The sequence below is a fragment of the Acomys minous genome, assembly GCF_964271855.1.
Source record: "Acomys minous genome assembly, chromosome: 11".
NCBI lineage: Eukaryota > Metazoa > Chordata > Mammalia > Rodentia > Muridae > Acomys > Acomys minous.
The window spans coordinates 72,620,126-72,646,113 of record NC_140492.1 but is presented as its reverse complement, the minus strand read 5'-3'; the positions used below and the strand labels follow the sequence as shown (position 1 = coordinate 72,646,113).

At 48.3% G+C, this 25,988-nt stretch overlaps 1 protein-coding gene across 8 annotated transcripts in view; it reads left to right on the top strand.

Annotated features, from left to right (window-relative positions):
• Positions 1–253: 253 nt before the first annotated feature.
• Positions 254–25,988, top strand: part of LOC311609378 (guanine nucleotide-binding protein subunit beta-like protein 1) — a 63,493-nt gene continuing 37,758 nt past the window's right edge. The window contains exons 1-4 of one of the 8 annotated variants that reach the window (XM_084802450.1): positions 254–282; positions 599–1,188; positions 1,331–1,425; positions 3,140–4,083. In XM_084802450.1, coding sequence (XP_084658576.1) covers positions 3,887–4,083 — 197 coding nt within the window. In that variant the 5' untranslated portion in view covers positions 254–282; positions 599–1,188; positions 1,331–1,425; positions 3,140–3,886. The other 7 variants (XM_084802452.1, XM_084802451.1, XM_084802458.1 and 4 more) reach the window with 7 other exon arrangements.

Sequence of the window (25,988 nt, the reverse complement as noted above, 5' to 3'; positions counted from 1 at the left end):
TAAGGGAGGAAGTTTAAATTATCAGGTCAATTAGGAAAGTTACAACTGGAAAAAAAAAAAGCCAAGTTTCATTCACACTTCAAGGAGGTGTTTCCTGGCTGGGTGCCACTTTTATTGTTTTTGGCCCAGGCTACTGAAAGCCCCACAGACCCTTGGAAGTTACAATGTTATCTTTGATTCCCGTTTCAAGGATCAAAGCGAGTGAGTTTGGGTATAAATGCAGATAACATTTCAGAGATCTTTCATGAAAGGAGTCAGCGGAGCAGGGCAGACAGGGAGCTGGTGTGTTATGCATGTCCTTGCTTTCAGAATTATTACTGTGCAGCGAAGCCTTCTGTGCCCGGTCCAAGGCTCGTTTGGGATGGATGACGCTGCCAGGGCTCTTAAGAACTCAGGGACAAACTACGCATACATAGCTCATCTCCCATCTCCTGGCCTCTCTAAAGTGTCTGGGTGTCGACTGGGCTCCCCAGTGCTGTGCGGTACAGACAGACAGACAGACAGACAGACAGACAGACAGACACACACACACACACACACACACACACACACACACACGAGATGCGGAAAGCCACAGGTCTCGTTTGTTTGCCTGCAGGGACGTGATACCAGTTTACCCTGCCCCTCGCGGCTAGGGTGGAGATCTGCAGACACTGGACCTTGTCGGCGCTGAGCACCGGCACCTGACAGTGAGAGGAACTGCGCGGACCTGCCACTCAGAGACGCGCTCCTCACACGTGAAGGCTCAGTAGCCACTCCGTACCTGAGCCTTCGCGACGCCCTCAGCCCTTAGACCCTCGCCGGCTCTCCAGCGAACAGAAAGGACTGGAAACGCACGACAATCAGCTCCGCTGCCCCGGGGGGAGGGGAGGGAACACAGAACCACCAGGCGCCTGCGCACGCGGCCTCTCTGCGTGGTCCCGAGCGCTCGCTCCCATCACCCCCCGCGCCGCGCCGTCGCACTTTTGCGGAAGGGCGTCTCAGAGGCCGGGGCCTCGCGGCCCACAGCGCAGGCGCGGAGAGTCGAGCGTGCGCGCGCAGCCCCGCGGGAAGGCTAGCCTGGGGAGTGCGGGGCGCCGGAGCGGGCACGTCCGCGGAGGGCGCGCGCACGCCGAGGGGGCGTGGCCGACGGGGCGCAGGGCGAGCTCCTGGGATCCCACGGCGTTTGGCTAGGATCTCTGCCGCCGGGTCAGTGTGGCGGCGCGAGGTGGGCGGCGGGCGGCGAGTGGCGTCCACATCTGGTCTGCGCCCGGATAGGGGCTCGGTCCTGAGGAGTCACATCCCGGCTCACCTGATCTCGCTCTCGCTCTGCTCGCTCTTCACTTTGCAGGTGGCTGCGGGATCCTGGTCTCGGAAGATCGCCGTTCTGCCCGGTGTTCGAGAGCGAATCCTCTGACTCTGGCGGCCCCTCCGTGGCATTCTCAGGTAGGGAGGACTTCGTTGCCCGGGAGCTTATGAGCTGGATGTCCTGCATGGCGGTTGCTAGCGGGCGTGCGGGTGGTGCAGTGCAGGAAGTCTGGCCTCCATTCATAGTTTGGCTTTGGACAAGTTCTGTTCCCGAGTCTCCCGGGTCTCGGGAGCAGAGAACTCAGACTACGTGTCAGGTATTCCCCGGCCTGCAGAGGAAGATTACCACGCGCCGTGGCCCTCCGTCTTCTAGTAGATTGCTGTCCAATTCGGGAAAAGAAAAGAAGCGAAATTACCTAGTGTCAGGCAGGGTTGGTGGAGAGAAGCGAGAGAGTTCTACGGACTGATACGCAAAGGGCCCCCGTGGGCTGATCATGAGGCTCAAAAAGTGAGTGGCTGGCTCAGGGTCGGAAGAAGCAGAAATTAGCTGCGGGGGCGCGGGGTGGGGGAGGGCGCTTCTCTTCTAAGTTGCCAGGGGCGCTTAGGCACGCAGGTGAGTGGGAGATAACATCTAAGGCTCAAAGTTGGAGCTGGAGGTCTTGATGGCACACTGGCTTCTGGGCATGCAGCGTGGTGGGTGTCTGTGGGCAGCCTGACACCTAGCTTTGGGGCCTGGGACGTGGCCTGTGGGCACTACTTTTTGAGAACTCACTGAGAGATCCAGCGCATAAAGGTGGTGTGAAGCCCATGTAAAGGGCTGGCCTTTCAGGTGTGAGTCCGGGAGACACCTGAGATGTGGTGGAGGTGGGTGCTGACGGTACGGACAACTTGGGAGTATTTCAAGCCACTTGGGAGGCTCTGGCAGAAAGATCAACTTTGCTGTACCTTTCTGAAGAAACTGACTCTGGGTTGGGGGGGCAAGGGGGGGGCAACGTATGGAGAAGCAGGTTTGAAGATATATGCCCTGATGTGGTGCTTCTAGGAGAGAGCTTGTGGAGAGCTGGGTTATGTGTACAGGCATGAAGCAGAGATTTGGGAGGAGGGAGGAGGTTGGTGGGCTTCCATCCCGAGAGAGGCTGGAGCAGGGTGTGAGAGTCCCAGAGGAGAGCTCCTTGTCTTCCTTGTTGGTCTGGCCTCTGGTGACCACAGCTTGGAATAAGAGTGGGTCCATCCTTCAGAGGGAGTTTTCCGTGCTCAGCCCATGTGCTGGTGGTGACGGGAGGAGACTTCAAAGTGGGATTTCTGCATTTCACTTTTGGAGACTATAGTGCTTGACTATTGCCTGGCATGAGGGTGAGGGAGGAGTGCCCAGGATTGGGTGGCTTTACCTGCAGGATAGAAACGCTGGGTGCAGGAAGCCACCTGTTCCTGTCAGGTGTGCCTGGTGGGTGCTGTATGTGCAGGGGCATTTTGGTATGCTCTGTTCTTAGCAGTTTACAGTGTTTGGGCAGCCAGGAGTCCACTTGTTCCACTCTGAAGGGTAGTCCATAACCTGTGAAATGATTTGTGGTGAAGCTTGTCTCTACAGTCAGGCTGTGCTCCTCTGTTGTTATTTACTAGTTGGTGGGTGGCTGCACACAATAATAGTAGTGCCCGATCTGTGGGTAGTGTGTGGCCAGCATTCAGTACAAATGGTGCTGTGACACACACAAATGGTACAAATAACAATTGCTACTGTCATTGCCCTAAAACTCCCTGATGTTCTGCTCTGGCCCCTTTTAGGATTGACAGCATCTGTCATTATACCTTGAAAGTCACAGGCAGCATTTGTCTGTTTCCTTAACCCTCCCAGGCCAGCCGCTGGGCCCCTCCCTCCATTCAGAGCATCAAATCAGGTCCCTGAGGGTTTTCTGCCTGCTGCCTTCTCCTGCCAGTCAGAGGTGATGGTTGAGCCTCGTTCCTGCTCTTCCCGGCCTTGTGTTTGGACAGATTTCCTTGGATGATGGCCTGCGTCTGACAGTCCCTCGACTCGTCGGCTCAGCTACCCTGGTCTTCAGCATTTACCTGGAATGGCAGTCTGCCACATCCTGTCCAGCCGCTCCTTGGCCTGTTGTGTTGTGCCTGCCTCTTCTGTCCACACCCGGCCTTCCGTGGGCACTTCCTCCCTTTATTCCTGACATGCCTCACCGCAGACGCCCCATTGGCAAAGCCCTGGTAATCCTGTCCAGATGGCAGCCAGTTTCACCAGTGCGCACCCTTGGCAGCAGATAGTACCTCCTGACATGGCCCCTTGGTGGATTCCTGGATTAAGAGGCTCTGCTGTGGGAACTACATGTGTGTGTGCACCACCGTGGAGCAGAACAGTACAGCTAATGATTCTTCTGGCAGTGAGCCTACAGAAAGGGGTCCTCCAGCTGGATGCATACCAGACCCCGGCCACTCAGGATGGACTTCCACAGGGTTCCTAGCTCCAACCTGGTGCCTTTGATGGCTCTCCATGACTTCTAGGCTGCTTTTTGACCCTGCTGGGTGATTATATGTCTTCCACTTTGAGTGCTACCAAGGCAATCTTGGCTGTGTCTGTGAGAGCCTCTGTTGAATGACAGACCTAGCCTGGGCCTGGGCAGCCCCTTACCTCAATAGGGACCTGCCCTTGACTGATGATCATGAGTTCTTCTGCCAGGATCTCAAAGAAGTTCTTCAAGACCCAAACATTTTTGTTGAGCCCCATGCCACTGTCTCTTGTCCTCTGCCTTCCACATCAAGCCAGCCACCAATGGCCCACAGCTGCCTACAGTAAGGCAGGACTTACTCTCAGTGGCCTCAGCACTCAGTGTGGGTGCTCCCCTGAGGCCTGCCTTAGCTGCTCCCTCCAACCCCTGCTTGGTGCAGGTCTAACCCTGTATCCAGAAGGGCCAGCCTGATGAGCAGCTGGCCAACGAATTGGACCCCAAGAGGCCCTGACCCAGTCTAGTTTTGCATTTAGCCCTTTTTGTAGTGCTGTGAGGCCAGTTGCCTCCCATCCAAAGGAGGCAGCCCCTAAACTTGTCTCAGTACCTTAAAAATCTGTTAATCCCTCTTCTTGGAAGCTGGAATCAGCTTATCTGGGGAGTTAGAACCCCAGAAAACAGAGGAGAGTTCTAAAACATAAAACCAGGAAGTGTATCTGGGTATCCCACAGGATGCGGTGGGGGGGGGGGGGGAGTAAACGTTATCCCAGGGACCCCACAAGAGCCACCCTTTGCTTACATTCCCTGTTCCTTACCCTGTGTTCTGAACTCAGTCTAGATGTGCAGTACCCGGACAGGACAGTGCTGTCTACAGATGACTCTACTGACCCCTGTGGCTGGATAGTTAGACAGGCACCTGAGCTCATCTTCCTTCTTCTACTGGAGTGTGGGCCTGTGTTGGGCCCTAGCTCAGTTCCTACCCCACACCTAGAAGTGCTGTAACACTTGGCCACTTCTAAAGGAAAGGGCCCTGTAGATCAGCCCCCATGAGATTGTTTGTAGCGCTGTGGCCAGAAGAGCCCTGTTGGCATTTCTTCGCCTCTGCCCTGCCCTCTGTGACCTCTGATTCTAGGCTAAGTGGAAAGAAGGATGCTTGGAGGAAGCTACTGCTCTTTTTAAGATAGGCTGGTTGGTTGATTCCTTGGTTGTTTTTGAGACAATGTTTCACTATGTAGCCTTGGCTGGCTTGTAACTTGATACGCACTAGGCTGGCCTTGAACTGGCCTACAACTCCCTGCCTCTGGGACTAAATTTTTTTTTTAATGCTATATCTGTGGAGCATAGTACAATTGGATATATAGATGTGTAATAATCTGGTCTGGTGTTTACCATTTCCTTTTCTAAATGTTGATCATTTCTTTGTATGGGATTGTATTTATACTTCTCTCATGGTTCCTTATGAGATATGAGATACATTACTGTCAACTCTTAAGTGCATACTGTGCTGTGGCAGTTGTCTAACCTTTGTGTCTCCTCCTGTTTTATTTTTTATTTTTACTTTTTTGTCTTGTTTTCGTTATCTGCCTTTTGCCTCTGCCAGATCAACTCTGATAGCTTATGCATACAGATACATATTGCATTTGTCTCTCGGTACTTGCCTTATTTTACTTAACAGTTTCATTGGTTCCATATTGCTTGGGTTTGTTTTTTATGGTTAAATGATACCCTATTGTATGTATATACTGCCTTTTAAAAGCCACTCATCTATCGTTGCACACTTTGGTGGATTCCATTTTTTGCAAGCACTGCAAGAAGCAGCCATATTCATCCTTGTAAGGGATAAGATGACATCTCGGCTGAGAACCATACGTCCCGTGACCTCATTCAAAGCCCTGGCCAGCTGCATTCTCACTACACCTGGTTATGCTTACAACCCCCCTCCCCCTGCACAGTACACACACACACACACACACACACACACACACACACACACACTGAGCCCATGTCAAGGTTTAGGCATAGATATGTGTCCCTGGAAGCATTGCTCAGTAAACATGAGATGATGTAATTGCCGAGTGTATGGTGGCTGCTGACAGAGTCCTTGTTTTGTGAACAGAAGTGCTGCACCCATACTATCAGCAGAGCCCAGGCAGGTGTCACAGGGGTGCGGAGGTCGTTCCTAATAGAGCCTCTGAAGGTGAGAGGGTCTGCTAGGAGGAGCTGGAGCTAGGCACGGGGTGGGGGTGGGGTGGGGAGTGCCAGTGTTGGCTGGCTGTGGGGTCTGACTTCTGAGCACTCTCGGTAAAGGGGAGAGCAGGTAGCAGATGGGAATGTGAGGCCTGGGATCGGAATGAGGACAGACCAGTTCTGTACAAGGAAGGGATTTTAGTGAGAGCTAAGCACGCAGGCTCCTTTGAGGCAAATTGATCTGAGGAGGGGGACACAGCCACCTAGGACACAGCATGTGCCTACTTAGAAGTGCTTAGTCAAGACCGTCAGTCTCTCAATTTTACAGATGTGAAAGCAACAAGAGGAAACCTTCCTAGATACTTATGAGGACCATAGACTGGAAATACAGCTGGCTACTGTAGGAGAGGCCATGATGAGCAAGCATCTGGGGAGACTTGGAACAGGTTGTTGGGTGGTTTTGCTAACTTACTAAGAGATGCTTTGGGTCCAGGCAGCTTATTTTGAGTTATTTCAAAGCACAGACCCCATATACATGGAACAGCTGGGGATGTTGCTAACAGAAAGAATTCTGTAGTAGCATTATGTTTCTGTTGCAGGTTGCCCAGCGGCTCCCATGGTTGTTCCTGGCTACAGTAGACTCCTCTCTCTTATTGTTTAGTTATCTGTGCCTGGGCCTGCCTGTGGCTCTGGCGGTGGATCCTGGAATGGCTCTGGGTGATGTTCTAGTTACTCCCTGGCTCTTGCCACGTTGCTGTCCCCTAATGCCTCTGCCTTCTCACCTCGGGCGGACCTAAAGTGAGTCCCTTCTGCTTGAAGTTGCCATTGTTCCTCCTGACCCTAGGCTTCCTGGGGCAGCTCTTGAAGGCCCGGGTCATGGTCTGCCCTATGTGTGAAGACTGCTGCTTGGCATCTGTGATTGACAGGCTTGAGGACACTCGGCAGAGTCTAGATGACCTAGAAAGTTAGGCTAGGTCCTACTTAGAAAAGAAGTCCACTCCCTGTGCTTGGCTTCTTGATATTCAGGAGAGGAAGCCTTGTGGCTGCAGTGACCAGGTTGTCTGCGCCTGGCTGTCTGTCGGTTGAACAAAGACTTGGAGTGTGATCTTCCAGTGTACAAAGTAGTACACCAGCAACAGTGACAGCAGCATCTACCTTCCACCAGCAGCAATAACCCAGGCTGTCTATTCAGATTGGACCTGTGTGTGGGGCCTGCGGTCATTCATCCATGCTGGCACTAGGACAGATGACCTAGAAGAGGGCTCCCCTGGAGCTAGACACACTGACAGGCATGCCTCTGATTAGTGTGTGAGGTTCACTTACCTGGGAAATACCATGACATCTCATCTCTAGACAGTAGGCCATGGGCCCTATCAAATGGTTTTAAAAAGACCTATCTCCAAGGAGAACCTTAAACCAGAAAGTACTGGTAATAAAGTCCTCTGAGACATTAGAGTACTTTGTAAAGCTACAACGTTTGAGGCACTTGGATACTGGAATGGAGAGAAATAATAGTGAGACAAACCATTTGGAACCATGTAAGTTGAAAATTTAGTACATTATTGGTATTTCAAATGAATGTCAGTAAAACCACTTGATAACTGGTTGGCTTTCTGGAACACAGTGGAGCAGGGTGCTTACATCAGTTGTGCCAGCACACCCTCCAGATGGATTATCAATGACAGTATTTAAGGTCATAAAAAGCCTTGTTAGCAGCTGGCCCGTAATCTCAGCACTCAGGAGGCAGGGACAGGCGGATCACTGTGAGTTCGAGGCCAGCCTGGTCTACAAAGCGAGTTCAGGACAGCCAAAGGCTACATAGAGAAACTCTGCCTCAAAAACAAAAAACAAAAACAACAACAACAGCAGCAACAACAAAATACTTGTTAGCTTAGCTTCCTATTGTACCAAATGCCAAGAGAATCACTTTGTGAAGAGGAAAGGTTTGGGAGGTCACAATTTTGGAGTTTTTAGTTCACTATTTGTTGGTAGTTCATGATGGCAACATGTAGCAAAGCTATTTACCACATGCCCAGGATGGGAAGATGAGAGAAGGGAGGGAGAGAGGCCCAATATCCCTTTCAAGGGCACACATGTGACAGGAAGCCTTCCATGAGACCCCACCTAAGGTTCCATTACCTCCCGGCAGAACCAAGATGGGGACCAGGCCTTTAACACATGTGCTCTGCAGAGCATTTGAGGGACAGGGTACGGCAGGTGGGTTCCCGCATGCTATTGGCAGGGATATGAAATACTTAGGTTTCACCACATTAACAGTTCTAGGCATGTGAGACTGACCACTAGGCTATAAGCTCATGACACGGATAGTTGTGGTCTGTAATCATGGTATGTGAGATCTGAGCGTGGGCTTGAATTTGGTCACATCTTGTTTTTTCCCCTGACCCCTGTTTGGTACTAAGTATTTCGTCCTCACCAGGTAGTCAGGAGCGTTAAATGATCTACGGTGCCCTGGCTGAGGCCTAAGCTCCTGTGACTGTCTGTCCTAACGTTATGAATGGCAAAGCTAAAATAGTTGAGAGCCAGCCGTAGGACAGGGCAAGTAAAGCTGTCATTCTTAGAGCTTCTGTCAGCATCAGCTAGAACTTAAGATCTCAGTGACCCTAATGGGCACCTGCCGTTTGCTGTCCAACCGTGTGTCTTGGAATGGACTGATGTGTTCTACTTACTGTTGTAAGAGCAGGTCCCACATCTGCACATACTGTTGCACAGTCAAATGATGCTATGGGGAACCACGTGCCGTGGGTAATATGTGCCTCCCTACCAACACTACTGTGGCCAAAGGAAGCCACAGCTGCACAGGAATTATACAGGTCCTCCTAATGTGGGGTATGTCTTAGTCACTGCTCTATTGCTGTGAGAGACACTATGACCAAGGCAGCTCTTTTAAAAGAAAACATCTGTCGGGGGCTTGCTTACAGTTTCAGAAGTCTGTTGTATTTCCATCATGCTGAGGAGAATGGTGGCACACCTGACATTGAAGCAGTAGCCAAAGAAATATTTGAGAGCTACATCCTGATCTGTAGGCAGAGAGGGGGAGAGACCCACTTCCTCCAACAAGGCCACGCCTCTAAAATCCTTCTAATCCTTTCAGATAGTACCACTCCCTGGTGACTAAGCATTCCAATATATGAGCCTATTGGGGTCATTGTTATTCAAGCCACCACAGGTGAGTTACTCAGTGGTGAGCTGGGTAAGTGGCCATTCACATTGGGGGCAGCCGCTGTGGAAAAAGGGTGGACCTGTAACGTACATTGTGCATGTTCAAACCAGAAATAGGTCCCCCCCCACACCCCCCAGTTCTGGAGTGGAGAAATCCAAGGTCAAGTTGCAGGGCTGTTTTTCCTAAGGCCTCCCCTTGGTTTGTGGGTGGCCATCTTCCCTGCGTCCTTGCCCAATCATCCCCCTGAATGTATTTCCACGTCCTAATCTGCTGGGACATTAAGCATGTTGGATCAGGCCTACCCTAAAGATACTTTACCTAAGTTGCCTCTTTAAGTACCCTATCCAAATATAAGCATGTTCTGTCATACAGTGGGGCCTAGGGCTTAAGCTGAAGAATTTGGGGGTACTCCCGCTAGAACAATGCCCAAGATGGGTTTTATTTTGTAGTTTTCAGCAGTGCTGTGGGCACCCCTCTGTAAGTGTGTGCAGGGCCCCTTGGGGCCGGTGTGAGCTGAGGTGTGGGATTCCAGTCTGCCCTGAGTGGGCTGTTTCTAGCTGGTCTGTACATGGCCTTGTTTCATTTATTATTTAAGAAATTTTTCCCTACATGAGGGTTCAAAGGCATTGTCCTGTTTTCCTAAAGTCTCATGTGTTGCCTTTGACATTCAGCCTGGAGTCTTGTGAGTGTGACTGGGATAGGCGGGAGGTCTGCTGTCAAGGCCTGTGATGGGCAGAGACTCTGTCAACCACAATGGCTGTGTAACCTGAGCAAGCGATAAATGTTTCATGTGTGAGGCCACTGAGGTAGGGGTGTATGTGTGTGCATGCTCACGCCAGAGTGCAGCCTGCTGTATCCTGACTAACAGAAGATCCTGTTTCTCCCTTTCCATGAAGCAGAGACCAGGTCTGCTCTCAGCCACTCACTGCTCCCTGGCTGCACTCTGGTCTGGTCGATTCTTAGTTATCTGGCTTTATAAGGAGTCTTGACTTTGTGGTAGAGAAATGCCCACCTGCACCTTCTTCCTCAGGCTGGCTAACTATAAACCACATTTGATCCCAGGGAGAGTGGAGAGTGTCGTGGGCTCTGTCGCGCCCCTCACCCAGCTCTTCGAGTATGTGCGTCTCACATGCTGGGATCGCTGTCTGTGGGCAGCCTGCCTGAGTCTGCTCAAGTAGGACCCCTGCGCCACCTCAGTGTTCCTCGAGCCACAGTGTCCTTTGTAGCAGACACTGAGCCTTGGAGGGCCGTGTGTGTGGTTGAGGCGAGCAAGCTAAGAGGCGGAGCATGCAGGTGGCTCTTGAATGCTTGTATATTTGTCACATTGTTCTGCTCTACCAATGGCTGAGCAACCAGGCAGATACAAAGGGACATCTGACTTCTCCCGTTCCCACAATCTCTCCCTTGTGACTGTTCAGTGCTGGGGCCCAGATCTTTGGGGTTGATGGACAGTGTCCCCACCACCATGGCTAAGGACATCTTTTCTAAGGGGTCTTGGCTGCTGGGCCCTACAGCTGGTTCTGGCACAGAGGATGGTCACACTTCCTGTAGAGCAGCGAGACTTTCCATGTGTTCAGTCATAGGAAGGCCTGGTGCTGGCTGGGCCTTCAGAGCAGGCTTCCTTCCTGACACCGCAGGCTCCCTGGACCACTCCTAAGCAGTGGGTATCCTGGGATGCAGCTTGTGGTGCCTGTTCTTGGAGAACCCCGATCTGTCCTGCAGCACAGGAGCTGGTGCTGTGTGATGATGCTCTGTGCTTCCTGCCCTGGCCTATTGTGTTGGCTGTATCTCCAGCGGGGGAGGCCTGTTGGGAAGCTGGCACTGTAGCTGGTCTCTGTCACCTCTCTAAGTCACTGGGGCCTGTTGGGATAGGGCCATGAGACCTGGTGGGATGAGTGAGTGGCCATGAGGTGTGGAGGACTGGGGCTCAACACTGACCCCCAGGGGAGTAAGGCCATCAATCCTGCTGGGTGGCACCTGCCTCAGAGCTAGAGCAGTGCTTGGCAGCGCTAGGCCTCTGCTGTAGAACGAGCAGTAACCTATTTCTCCTGGAGAGAAGTCAAGGCCCTGGCCCAGGCTGCAGAGGGAGTCATGCCTGCTCAGGGCTTTTAGGAAAATGGTGTCAACTCTGTGTGGAGTTCATCCCTGGGCAGCCTCACAGAGCTAGTTAAGGTCTGAGGTCCAGCTGTCAGCCAGGGTTACAGCCTGTCCGCCTCTTGCCCTACACATTCACAGATTCACAGTGGTCAGCCTTGGAGTAATAGAGGTGAGACAGTGATTAAATGTGGCCTGCAGGCCCTGGGGAAGGTGCCAGTTCCCATGTTGGCACTGGGCTGCAGGCACCCACTTTCTTTGCTGCTTTCCTTATCTTCCTGCCATCCTCTTTGCCTCCCTGCTGCTCCAGAATGCTTCCTGGGTTCTGTATCTTTGAAGCCACTGCCTCCCTGCCTGCCTGGGTACTTCCCAAGGCAGAGACTGACAGAAGATTCAATGAATCGAAGGTCGCTGGTTGGGGCGTTGACAGATGCCCGGCCATGATACCGTTTCTGATTTAATAACCGAATGGGAGGCTGGCCCTTTGTAATAATTAGGGCTAATTACTGAGGAGGTGTTGACAGACAGGCTGAGAGGAAACAAACTACCTTTATCCCGTGGCTTAGAGTCAGATTACTGGCCCAGTGCTATCTGCCCCTCAGAAAGTAGACGCTTCAATCACTCAGCGAGGCTTCAAAGGGGAAAGGCCCTGACAATGCTTGGGATTTGGAAAGCAGCAATGAAGTGCGCCTTTGACTCTGAGCCTCCAAATGGAGCCCCCGTTCCACGAATGGTTTCTTTGTGCAGCTTGAGTTACCCCGGCAGGCCTGCTTCCCGCGCACTTGGGCCAGGGAGGGGCAGCGTGGGCATGGGGATGTGGCTGGGGCAGGTCCAGCCTCCTGGGGCCCTTCCTGGGCTGAGCTGCAGCATCGGATGGTCTCTGGATGCCAGAACTGGCAGCACATGAGCCCTGCCTGGAAGCAGGCCTTGCCTCCCTGGAAAAGACTGTGTTCTTGGAGTTATTTATGGCAGGACCACCCATCAGAAGCCTTGAGGTCTCCCACTTGAGGTTGCTCTATAGGCAGTTTCCACCCTTGTTTTGGGCTCAAAGCCAAGGCCACAAACGTGAGATCTCTCAGTGGGCTGCCAATCTCAGTGACTGAGAAGGTATTGGAGGCTGGTCTCTGATTGACGGGGTGTCGATCACCCTGCACTGCACCAGTGCAGAGGGCTGTGCTCAATTCTGGGTGCCTGGGTTTTAACCCATAGCGCTGGGCAACAGGCCAGTAGTCTGGCGGCAGCTACAACGACAGTGCAGCTCCACGGAGGAGAGCATGTGGAGAGCTGGGGCAGCCAGGACACTATCCAGAGCTGCAGCGGGGACCAGTTCTGACCTTATGGGCCTAGATGTCATGGGAGAAACCTCTGCTCAAACCAGAACTGTTCGGGCAGCATCTGCCTTCCCTGTTCTAAGCAGAGCCTGGAAGGCGCTGGGCAAGCAGGAGGTGGGAGGAAGCCACCTTCGGGCCTGTGACACTGGGGGATCCTGAGTCTTTCTCCTTCGTGACAAGTGCCCTGGGCTGAAGGGAACAAGCTGATCTTTTTTTTCACCCCCCCTGGCATACAGCTTTGTGTCCAAAGAAAGTACCTTCTGGGCCCAGGAGATGGCGAGGTGGTTAAGAGCATTTGCTGCTTTTGCAGAGGAACCCGGGTTCAGTTCTGTGCACTTTCATGGCTCTAGTTCCAGGGATTCTAATGCCCCTTTCGTCCCCCGTGGGCACTGCACACATGTGCTGCACATGCATACGTGGAGGTGAAACACCCATACACATCAGATAAAACAAGTAGCCAGGCGTGGTGGCGCACACCTTTAATCCCAGCCCCTGAGAGGCAGAGACAGGTGGATCTCTGTGAGTTGGAGACCAGCCTGGTCTACAGAGTGAGTTCCAGGATAGCCAAGGCTACACAGAAAGAGCCTGTCTTAAAAGCAACAACAAAAACATAGTGAGATTCTGTCTCCAAAAACAAACAAACAAACAAACAATAAAAAAATGAAGTGTTAAGTCTATTATAGTGACCTTGAGCAGAATTAGGAATTGCTCAAAAGCCAGAAATGTCTAAACAAGAATTAATTTTCATCATATAGTAGTGGCAAAATAAATTCCGTTAACTGAAGTACAAAAAACTACCCCACATGTATTCCATTGTATGTTTTATTTGAATGCCACCTTCCAGAGTTTGGCCAAGTGAGCAGGGCAGAGCCTGGTAGTGTACACCACAGAGGGAGCTCTCTCTCACTGAGATCTTCAGTTGGAGTCACAGAGCACTGAAATCTAGGCTGAATGCACATTGCTCGATTAAAGTAACGGCCTTTTCTGTCCCAGGACCTCTCATTGCACATCCTCTCTTGTCTTCCTGGCCTGCAGACTCTTATACTCCCCTCCCTTTAAAAAAAAAACAAAAACTTTTTAAATGTATATGAGTGGTCTGTCTTCACGCACACCAGAAGAGGGCATCAGATCCCATTATAGATGGTTGTGAGCCACCATGTGGTTGCTGGGTATTGAACTCAGGACCTCTGGAGGAGCAGCAGCCAGTGCTCTTAACCGCGGAGCCACCTCTCCAGCCCTCTTATACTTCTTAGTGTGAGGCACTGTAGTCCGGCACGTTGGAGGATGATCCTCAGTTGATTTATCACTTGTTTGCCTCATGATCACACGGAGGCTGTGGGGCTAGGGAGGAAGGATACAAAGATAAAGTGCCTCTGTTTTCACATAAAATCACTGGTGTGTGTCTCCATGTGCCCCTCACTGCCGATGCTGACCTTGGCCTGCTGGCTGAGGTGATGTGCCTCAGGCTTCTCTACTGCAGTTGCTCGGTTCATCCTGCGCTCTAAGGAAGGGAGTCACTGCATAGCTAGAGCATTCAGTGTGGGATTCTGTGTGGGAGATCCCTCCAGTTCTTTATGCTGTCCTCTCTCTCTCCCCCGCCCCAACCCCCAGGGTCTGGCAGCGCACCCCAGGCTGGCCTGAATTTTGTAATCCTCTCGCCTCAGTCACACAAGTACTGGGGTTTTGAGTGTGTACCTCCATGCTTGGCTTCCATCACCTGTTTACCTCAGCATGGATTCACGGGTGCTTTATAGGAGTAGCCTTGCTTCTTGCAATGAGGCTTAACAAGGCGACAGTAGCACCAGGCTGCGACTTGTGCCCTCAACAGTGTTTTGATAGTGAGGCCCGCCCTCCCTCCTCTCCTCTGACCCTAGTAGTCACCAATCTGTCCTCCCGGGCTCCACTTTTGCCTTTTCTAGAATGCACTATAAACCTAACAGTATATCATATATCTTTTTACCTGCAATAATTCTCTGGAAATTAAGCCATACTGAGGAGTCATTTGGGTTATTTTCTGTGTGGAGAGATTGTGAATGAAAGTAAACATTCATGTACAGGCTTTTGTTTGCATGAAAGTTTTCATCTCTCTTAAGACTGTAGAAATGGGATTGCTGGGTAATACTTTGTGTGCGTATTTAACTTTTAAGAAACTGCTACTTTTCAGAGTGTTCACACATTAAACCTTCTCTAGAAACCTCAGTTTCAGCTGTGCACCATTCCTGGCAGCACTTGGTTTTGTCTGTCTTTCTTTTCTTACTTTTAACTACTCAGTACTTATTGGTCTTAGTCTTGGTTTAATTTGTACCTCCCTACTGGCTGTGAGTAAGCAGCCTTTTCTGCTTATTTACCATTTGTGCATTTTACAGGGTGTTTTGTGGTTTGTTTTTTAATTATTATTTTGTTTTTAGGCGTACAAGCGTTTTGCTTGCATGTATGTATTTGCGCCACATGTGTTCCTGGTGCTTGCAGAAGTCAGAAGGTATCAGATCCTCACAGCTGGAGTTACAGGTGGGTGTGAGCCGCTATGTGGGTGCTAGGAATCCAACTCCTGTCTTCTGCAATGGCATCTGGTGCTCTTAACCCCTGAGCAGACTCTTTCAGAACCCATCCCCCTACTTTTTATAGATTTTTAATTGGTTTTAGTTTTTAATTTTGTTTTAGTTGATAAGTTTTAGGAAAATGAAATATATTTACATAGTTAAAGAAGTTTAACAGCTTGGATAGTTTTCGCCACCTGGGCTAATATACCACACTGTCTGAAGCACAGTAGGCTTATTGTCGTGGAAGCTTCCTCCTGCCCCGCGTGCGTTTCTCCTCTCCTGTTCCTCTGCACTTCCCTGGGGTCCTGGGAGGTCACTTAGCATTTCCTAGAATCGTGTATAAATAGAGTCGTAGTGTTTACTCTCTCTGATTATTTTGAGCCTCGTTCACGTTGAAGCGTGTCAGTCCTTCCTACCTTGTACAGTAGAGCGTGCATATGCTCCATTGTGTGCATGCACACGGCTGTTTGTTCAGCTGTTGATGGATGTTTGGGTTGTTTCCAGTTTGGGACTGTTTCTAAAGAAATGACCAAACTATATTTCAAAGTGGTTGTACCACTTTATAATCCCATTACAGAGAGTGGCTGTTTCTGCTGCCTCACATATTTTCCAGGAATTAGTGTCAGCTTTTTCCATTTTAGCCGTTCTGGTAAGTACATGTGTGGTAGTTTATTATAGTCTTTTTTTGTGCTTCCTTAATGAGAAATGACCAAAGATACTAGGCTTTCCTGCTTCCACTTGCCATTTATTTGTTTAATGGTGAAGTGCTTGTTTAATTTTTTTTTTTAACCTATTTCTAATTTTGTTTAAGTATGTTTTGCTGTTGTTTTATTTGCAACAATTAGAATTCGTTTTGTTGTAGTTTTACTGTTTTCCACAGGGGCTCTCTGTGTAGTACAGGCTTGGCTAAAACTCAGGACCAGCCTCCAGAGGGTTGGGATCACAGTTGCTTTCCGCCGCTCCAGCTCGTAATAACCCTTTTTTTGATTTGTGCTAGTGGTTAAATCCAGGGTCTCCTTCATGGTGGGCAAGAGCTGTACCACCAAGCTGCGGCATCAGCGTTGAACTTGTTAGTTACTCTGGGTTGTGAGACAGTTTCATTATGTATGTATCTTAGGCTGGCTTTCCACTTACTGCATAGTTCAGCTGACCTTGGACTGCAGCAATCCTTATTAGCCTCCTGCGTGTTAGGATTATAGATGGGTGTTACTGCATCTGGTACATATTTAAAAGGACATTTTATTTGGAGAGAGAGAGAGAGAGAGAGAGAGAGAGTGAGTGTGTGTCTGTGTGTGTTTGTGTGTGTGTGTGTGTGTGTGCTGGCCCCTTTAAAAAAATATTCAGTATATAAATTCTGTCTTTGCACCTCAGGATCAAACTTACATGCACTCTACCACTGAACTACGTTATCCCTCTTCATATAGATTATTTACCACTTATACAGTAGATGATTTTCAAATATTCTCCCCATGTGATTATCTTTTCATTTTCCTATAGTTTTTTCCCCCCTGTAACTTGGGCTGTTATTGCTCTTGCAGAAGACCTGAGTTCCCTTCCTAGCACACACACACACACACACTCTCTCTCTCTCTGACTTTCAAGATGCTTTATTTCACTTGTGTATGTGTGTACACATGTGTGACTTTGTGCCACACCTGCACAGGTCCCTGTGGACATGGAGGAGGGTTGCTAGAGTCTGTGGCGCTGCAGCTCCAGGTGGTTGCAGAAGGCACAAGCAGTTGAGCTACGTAATAGAGGTGTTGGGAACCAAGCTGGAAGGGCAGTGAGTGCTGTTTGCCTGCTGGCTCACCTCTCCAGGCCTCTTAGTATTTTTGTTTGGCTCGATTTTTTGAGACAGGGTCTCATTATGAGGCCTGGTTGTCCTGGAGCTCACCATGTAGACAAGTCAGGACTCCAGTTCACAAAGTTCCTCCTCCTGCCTCTGCCTCCCAAATCCTGGGATTAAAGGTTTGCGTCCTCGTGCTTAGCCTTTATAGTAATTTTTTTAAAAAGAGCAAGTGTTTCTCATTTTGTTTAAGTCAAATTTATTATTTTTCTATTGTGTTTATGCCTCCTGAAAAAATTTAAATTTATTATTGTATGTATATTAGTGCATAGTGTGTGTGTGTGTGTGTGTGTGTGTGTGTGTGTGCGCGCATGCGCACGCATGTACTTGTCACAGCATGCATGTGGAGGTCAGAGGACAGCTTTATAGAGTTGGGTCTCTCTTTCTACCTTTACATGAGTTCTGGGACCAACCTTAGAGTTGCAGGCTGAAGCGCCTTTACCTGCTGAGCTATCTTGCCAGCCCTGAAAGTTTCTTAAAAATCATGAGTGAATGTTTTATTTTTCCCATGTGATCTCTGTCGGCTAGAAGGTTTTGGCAGTTTTCTTCAGTGTTTTGTGTTTTTTATCAATTTGCTTTTGACTATTGAATCAGCTTCCTATTCCCGAGATAGACTGTAGGTGGGTAGCTTATATTCGTTTGTAACAATGGCTTCTTTTTTGTTTGTTTGTTTGTTTGTTTGTTTTTTGAGACAGGGTTTCTCTATGTATCCTAGGCTGTCCTGGACTCACTTTTGTAGACCAGGCTGGCCTTGAACTCACAGTGATCCGCCTGCCTCTGTCTCCCGAGTGCTGGGATTAAAGGCATGCGCCACCACGCCCAGCTGTAACAATGGGTTCTTATTGTGGTTTTATTTTTGTTTTTTTGAGATAGGGTCTGACTAGGAAGGTTTGCCTGGCCTGGAACTTGCTATGTAGATGAGGCTGGTCTTGAGCTCATAGAGATTGACCTGCCTCTACCTCCTGAGTGCATCACCCCTGGCTTTTTTTTTTCTTCTTCAAAGTTTTTATATCTTATCTTCATAAGGGATATTGATTTGCTTATTAGGGAAGTAACTCTCACCTCATTAAGTTAGTCTGGAAATGCCACTATTAATTATTATTATATATTTATTGTTAGTTTTGGTTTTCCGGAAGACATGTCTTCCTATGGTTGGTAAGATGTGTCAGCTGGTCACAGTGAGTTGTGTTACTGTGTATGTCTGGGTTTTGTAAGGATTTAGCATGTAGCATGTGGGTTAGCAGTGAGAGAGTGTTTGCCTGGCTTGCCGCAGGCCCTCAGTCCTCCCCTCAGTGCTGCAAAACTAAACTAAGCTTAAAGTGCAGTTCTCCTTCAGACGGCTCTTAGGCTGCCCAAAGCTAAGCTGCACTTCCTGCAGGCTAGATTGTGTAGTTTAGAGTGTCATTGTTTCAGTGTTCTGCTGCCTGAGTCATAACCCCTTTCAGTCATGTTTATTCTCTCTCTTTTTTTTTTTTTTGGTTTTCTTTTCTTTTCTTTTTTTTTTTTGGCTTTTGTTTTTGTTTTTTGTTTTTCGAGACAGGGTTTCTCTGTGTAGCCTTGGCTCACTTTGTAGACCAGGTTGGCCTCGAACTCACAGAGATCCGCCAGCCTCTGCCTCCCGAGTGCTGGGATTAAAGGCATGTGCCACCATGCCCGGCTTCCTTCTCTCTTTTTAACACTCGTGGTCAGGAGGAATTTACACATCTTACTGCTTTTTTAAGTCTCTTTGTCTGGTTCAATTGATATTTTCTAGCTGTGCTGTCCTTTATTTCATTTACTTTCTCCCTAACCCTACTGCTTCTTTCCCCGTGGCTGTTTTGCTTTTATGCTGTGACTTTTTCTGGTTTTCTAAAGTGGAAACTAAGTTGCTGATTTGGAACTTGAAAACTCTGACTGGCTCCTTCCCTGGCATCTGTCTGAGGCAGGGTCTTACGATATAGCTGGGGGTAGATTGGAACTCACTTTATAGTTCAGGCTGGCCTCCAATTTACATGATCCTCCTGCCTCAGCCTCCCATGTACTGGGGTTATAAACATGTTGTAGCATGTCTGGCTTGGAGGCCTTACTTAGACTGCTAAGGTTTTTTATTATTATACTTATCTTTTGTGTGTGTGCTTAGGCCTGTGCAGGCCACAGTGAACATGTGGAAATCAGAGGACAGCCTGTGGTAGGCAGCTCTCTGCTTCCATCACATGGCTCCCAAGGATGGCACTGGAGTCTTCAGGTTTGGTGGCAAGGGCCTTAACTGCAGAGCCATCATGCTAGTAGTCCCTTTCTTCTTTTCTGATGCTATCTTTTGCTTTTGTTTGTTTTTTTCTTTAAGACAGAGTTTCTCTGAGTAACAGCCCTGGCTGTCCTGGAACTCTAGACCAGGCTGCATTCGAACTCACAGAAATCTGCCTGCTTCTGCCTCCCAAGTGCTGGGGCTAAAGGCGTGCGCCACCACTGCCCGGCGAAGAGGGCATCAGATCACAATATAGGTGGCTGTGAGCCACAGTGTGGTTGCTGGGAACTGAACTCAGGACCACTCGAAGAGCAGTAAGTTCTCTTAAGCTCTGAGCCATCTCTCCAGCCCTTTAATGGTATCTTTTAATGCTTTAAATTTCCCTGTGGAGGAGGGATGTTGGCCAGGTGGCCAAATGGAGTCGCCTTTTACTTATTCTCCCCACAAGAAGAGCACAGTGGAGAACAGACTGTTCTTTCTGCAGTGGCTGACTGGGGACCCCTGGAAAGGAGCAGAAACAACAGGACTCCTGCAGGGCACAACCCCAAAACCACACAGACCTGCTCCTCCCAACCTTCTGCTTACAGGAAGACCTCAGAATCCCCATAGTCTCTGAAGGCAGCCCTGACAGAACCTGAGGTGTTCAGAGAGTGCTCCGGGGTTCACAGAGCTGTCATGCTCGCGTTTTCACGTTCCCCTCACATTCTGGCCTAAGTACCTAGGTCATCTAGAGTCTGAGTCCACCTCTGCAGTGCATCTCACCCCAGAGACCAGCAGATGCTCCGTCCCTAAGGCTCTGCTGTCATTCCGTCACATGATCAGCTGCAGCACCACAGCCCCAGCTTCTGAAAATATAGACCTAGTGGAAGTGTCAAGACTCAGGCTTCTAGACTGATATGGCCCCCAGGCCTCAGGGCAGAGTGGAAACTAACATATAACCACAAACATGAAGTGCCTGGGTACGCTGTGCCAACCAGGTGGCAGCCTCGCTCCGCCCTGTGAGCCAGCTCCAAAGCTGGCCAACCACAGTGCCCCCAAGTACACAAACCTAGTCTGACAGCCCCACCCACTGGAGTGCCTGACACACAGCCTGTGGCTCAGCAGTCTGCCAGGCAACAGCTTTATTTCTGACAGCCATACTGCACAACTGCATCCCAGACACCCACAAGCCAGACCATTGACACACCAAGTATATCACAGTTGAGAAACTGCATTACTGTGTCCGCTTGGAATCTAAGGTAGCAGTATGCCAGACTGACGTGGTGGCTCCCATTTACAGGAAGAAAGTCTCTCTGTGGGGCAAAGGAACCTTCTATAAAGTTGAAAGAGTCAGTCTCTCTACTTGCTTCTTGTGTAAAGCCGCAGGTTGAAAGTGAAGCGACAAGAAAAGACACTTAAGGGGCTGGAGAGATGGCTCAGTGGTTAAGAGTACTGACTGCTCTTCCAAAGGTCATGAGTTCAATTCCCAGCAGCCACATGGTGGCTCACAACCATCTATAATGTGATCTGGTGTGCACTGTATACATAATAAATAAATAAACCTTAAAAAAAAAAAAAGAAAAGACACTTAATGCAAATAGGAAGAGAAGCCTGTATAAAAACAAAAAACGAAGATCATTATATAATGATAAAAAGTTTCAGTTCATCTATTGATAATGCATGTATCCAGTACAGCACTGCCCACATACATAAATCAAATGTTACTATGTCTAAAGGGAGAGATAGAATTCCACGAGGTAATATCTGGGATGTTAGCTTTCCAGGCGACAGATTATCCAGGCTCAAATAATGAAACGTCAGAGTTGAACTACAGTCCAGACCAAACAGACCGGTCCACGTAGAGCGTTCCCTCCCGTGGCTGCAGAATGCCCTCTCTCCTCAGCACATGCAACTCACCAGTGTAAACCACGGAGCGAAGCACAAAACAAGCCTCAGTGACTATTTAAAAATAAAAAATGTCTCTTCCCATCGCAAAACTGTAAACTAACAAAAGGAGCGTGGAAATTATAGACGTGAGTGACAGACCATACACTCCTGAACAACTTGTGGATGAATGAAGAAATTAAAAGGGAAATATTGAGAAGTTCTTGAGATATATGAAAACAGAAATACAGTATACTGCCAGGCATGGTAGCGCATGCCTTTCATGCAAGGAGGTGGGAGGCAAAAGCAGACAGATCTTTGTGAGTTTCAAGCCAACCTGTACTACAGAGTGAGTTCCAGGACAGTCAGGCCTACACAGAGAAAGCCTGTCTCAAGGAAAAAAAAAATGTAGTATACTAAAAATATGTGGGATACAGCAAAAGTAATTTTAAGATGTTTGGCACCACAAATGCCTACATCCACAAGGCAGAAAGGTTTCAAATAAACATTTGATCACAGTGTGGCTCCGGAACTAACCCAGGGGTGGTGGCTCAAGTGAGCCTCACAACCCATGTTAAACACAGTCACAAAACCAAGAAAACACAGATGTGGTGGTGGGTGCTGTAATGCCAGCATCCCCCCCCCTTTCCAAGATGGTTTCTCTGTGTAATAGCCTTGGATTCACATTGTAGACCAGGCTGGCCAAGAACTCACAGAGATCCTCCTGCCTCTGCATTCCGATTGCTGGGATTAAAGGCGTGTGCCAACATGCCTGCCCAGCATTCCTATTTTGATATGGGAGGTAGACACAGGAAAATTTCCTTAGAAGACTCTAGGCCTGTGAATCTGGGGCGTTCATCACAGCAATGGGAACAAGAGAGACCTTGTCTCGACAGGGCAGAAGATGCAAACAAATGCTGTCCTCTGCCCCTACATGTGAACTGAGGCATATGTGTGCATGCATGTGTACACATACACATGTGCACAATCTGTCAATCAATATATATATATATATATTTTTAAAGGTTTATTTATTTATTATGCATACAGCATTCTGCCTGCAGGCCAGAAGAGATGGGTGTGAGCCACCATGTGGTTGCTGGGAATTGAACTCATGACCTTTGGAAGAGCAGTCAGTGCGCTTAACCTCTGAGCCATCTCTCCAGCCCCAATCAATATATTTTTAAAAGAACTAACCAGCGCACTGGTTGGGAGGCAGAAGCAGGTGGATCTCAGGCTCTGAGGTCAGCCTGGTCTGCATAGCAATTCCTAGACAGCCAGGGATACACAGTAAGGCCCATCTCACAACAATACAGAAAGAACTAACAAGCCCCCACATTAGTAGGAGGAAAGAATAAAGACCTGGCAGAGATCATTGAACTGCGGAAAAACATGATGCAAAATATCACTGAAATAAAGGATGCTTTTACAGCAAAGCATAATTAGCACTAAGGGGGAAAAAAACCAGAAAGATGAAATCAATGAGAAAAAAGAGACATTATAGCTGATACCCCACAGGTAATGTAAATAGCTTTGTGCTAACACATCAGAAGTGCATAGGTTTCTAGATGCAGAGTACTTTACAAAGTGAAACATGCACAGGGACCCTGAACAAACCACTTAGAACAGCCTCAAATCTTCCCCAGAGTTAAAGGAAGGGAATTCTCCTAGCTCATTGTGTGAGACCAGCATTCCCAACAGACCACAGAATGAATTTCTAATGAGTGTTCCTGGGAAAATGTTAGCGAGTCAAATCAGCCGAGAGCTTTGGCTTTCTTTTTTACTTCATTTACTTGTGTACATGTGCATGTACAAGTTTCCACAGAGTAGAAGGTGAAATTGGGTCCCTTGTGCTAGAGTTAAAGGTCTTTGTGAGACATCCCAGTGAAGGTGTGATACGAACTCTGTCATCTGATGGGGCAGGAAGCGCTCTTTACTACTCAGCCATCTCTCCAGCCCTACCTTGCTTCTTGAGCTGGGTCTCTCACTACCCTGGAACTCGCTGAGTAAGCTGACGTGGCCGGCCAGTGAGTCCTAGGGATCTGCCTGCCTCTGCTTCCCCAGCACTGGAGCTGCAAGTGGGCAGCAGCACCACGCCTGGCTTTTTCATGTGGGCTCTAAAGCTCAGACTCAGTTCCTCAGGCTGTGCAGCAAGTACCAGCAACTGAGCTCTATAGACGCCCCTAGCTAGCTGGTCTTTAGTGGAAGCACTAAGAGTGCTCTCTCTGTATTAGTCAGTTTTGCTTTACAGTAGCAAAACCCCAAGAAAATTTGTTTATGAAAGCTAATTGCAACTATGAATATGTATATCTTGCATTTTCATTTTTATTCAGTTTAGAATATTTTCTAATTTTTGTTGAGATTCCCTCACCCCACCCTTAAAAGATTGTTTATTTTTCAAATATTTAGAGGTTTGCTTTCCTGGTGCTGATGTCAAGTTTCATTCAGTGTTCAAAGAATAGCCTTTTTATAACTTTGACTGTTTGAAATGTGATAAGGTTTGTTGTATGAGCCAGATAAGGACTGTCGTGGTCACATTCCATGCACACTTAAGCTGTTGGATGGAACTGGGTATATAGACCTTGTCGGGTGCTTGTGTAAGCTGCTCACCTTTCCCATGTACTTGCGTTAGAGGTTTTAATATTTTTAATACCTTTATTGTGGGTGTGCACATGTCACAGTGCGTGTACGGATGTCAGAGGGCAACTTTGTGAAGTTGCCCAGCTCCTTCTATCATGTAGGTTCTGGGGATCAAACTGAGGTGGTCGCTGTTGGTGGCAGCACCTTTGCCAGCTGAACCAGTCACTGGCTCCTAACTGGGCCTTTGTCTGGCTAGTTTGGCTCTTAAAGTTAACATGTTAAACACTCAGGGCCCTGAAGCAGGAGGATTATGACTTGGAGGCCAGCCTGTGTGACGTAATAAGACCCTATCTCAAAAAAGAAAAAAATTAACATGATAAGAGTGTGTATATATATATATGTTTATTATACTTGATAATATAATGTTTATTATAATAATATACAATTTGCCTTATTAAGGTCTATTATATACTTTTTCCTTTTTATGTTTGTTCCTCTCTTTACCTACCTTCTGTTTATTTATTTATTTGCTTCTTATTATTTTTATAATGTGAGTGGATGTTTTGCCTCTTTGTAAGTCTGTGTACCACGTGCTCCCGTCAGAGGGCAGAAGAGGCATCAGCTCCTTTGGAACTAGAGTTAGAGATGGTTGTGAGCTGCTGTGCTGGGTGCTGGGAATCAAGCCCGGCTTCTCTACAAGAGCAGCAAGTGCACGCCTCAGCATCCTGTGGGCTGGCTGTGGAGGAAGAGCTTTCCTTCTCAGTTCCAAATTGATTTCTTTTTATCCTGGGTCTAGGGCACACAGTGTTTTCAGCAGTAGGGTCTGTCTTAGTTAGGGTTTCCATTGCTGTGAAGAGACACATGACTATGGCAACTCTTACAAAGGAAAACATTTAAGAGGGGCTGGCTTACGTTATCAGAGGTTTAGTCCATTTTTCGCATGGTAGACAACATGGCAGCCTGCATGCAGTCATGGTGGCCTCTTGTGGACATTGTTTTTTTTTTTTTTTTTCCGAGACAGGGTTTCTCTGTGTAGCCTTGGCTGTCCTGGACTCCCTTTGTAGACCAGGCTGGCCTCGAACTCACAGAGATCCGCCTGCCATTGCCTTCCAGTGCTGGGATTAATGGTGTGCACCACCATGCTCAGCTTAAATTCTTTCTCTTGGCAGCAATAGAATAGTGAGTGAGACAGCATAGAATTCTGGTACTGTAACCAACCACAGTGGCAACTGCCTGTGTTGTTTTGGGGACCCAGAGGGCTTCCCTGACCAACAACTTGTATGGAGATAGCTCACCCCTGGCACAAAGATTTTCACTTAATAACGTATGGCTTCTGAGAGCAGCGTTGTCCACCCATGCAGGGTACCTGGGTTTTTTGTTTTGTTTTGTTTTTTGCTTTTCATATACTTACTTGTTTTGTGTGGAAGTTGTGGCATGCTCACGTTATGGTGTGAAGGGGGGCTTGATTCAGAGGGCAACTTATGGCAGCTGGTTCTCCACCATGTGAGTCCCAGCAATTGAACTTGGATTGTCACTTGGCAGCAAGGGCCCTTACTCTGTTGAGCCTTCTCTTTTCTTTTTCTTTCTTTCTTTCTTTCTTTCTTTCTTTCTTTCTTTCTTTCTTTCTTTTTTGCTTTTTGAGACAGGGTTTCTCTGTATAGCCTTGCCTGTCCTTGCTTTGTAGGCCAGGCTGGCTTGGAACTCACAGCCACCTGCCTCCCTACTGGGATTAAAGGCGTGCGCCACCACCCCTGGCCTGACCTGAGCTGTCTCTATGTTTAAATTTTTCCTCCATCAGCTAACAAGTCTTATGGCTTTTCATATGTCCTTAGTTCAGATGGCCCTCCCTCCCCCTAGCCTCCCCCCTCATCTTCCTGCCCTGTCCCCCCTAAACCGATCTACCCCAGTATTTTCCTTCCACTTTCAGATCCATGTGCATTCTACTACTCTTCTTTTCCCTTTAAAGCCTCTTTTTCTCCTTCCTCAGGGCCTCTTGCTAGTCTCCTGGTCTTCATGTATATTCACCTCACATAAATGAACATATATAAGAATTAGAAACTAGAGTCTTAGTATGAGAGAACATGTGCTGTTCGTCTTTCTGAGCCTCAATTACCTCACATAATAAAATGTTCTCTAAATCGTTTCCTGAAAACTTCATAATCTCATTTTTCTTTATAGACAAATAAATTTCCTTTGTGTGTATACACCACATTTTTATTAAGCATTCATCAGTGAATGAACGTATAAACTGATTTCATTTCCTACTCTTTGTTAATAGAGCAGCAATAAACATGGGCCAGGAAGCATCTTTGTGGTCAGATATAGACTTCAAATTTTAGTTTGGTTTTTCTTCAGTTTTTCCATGAATCACACTCTCAGGAAACTTGGGCCAAGTGTCATGGGAC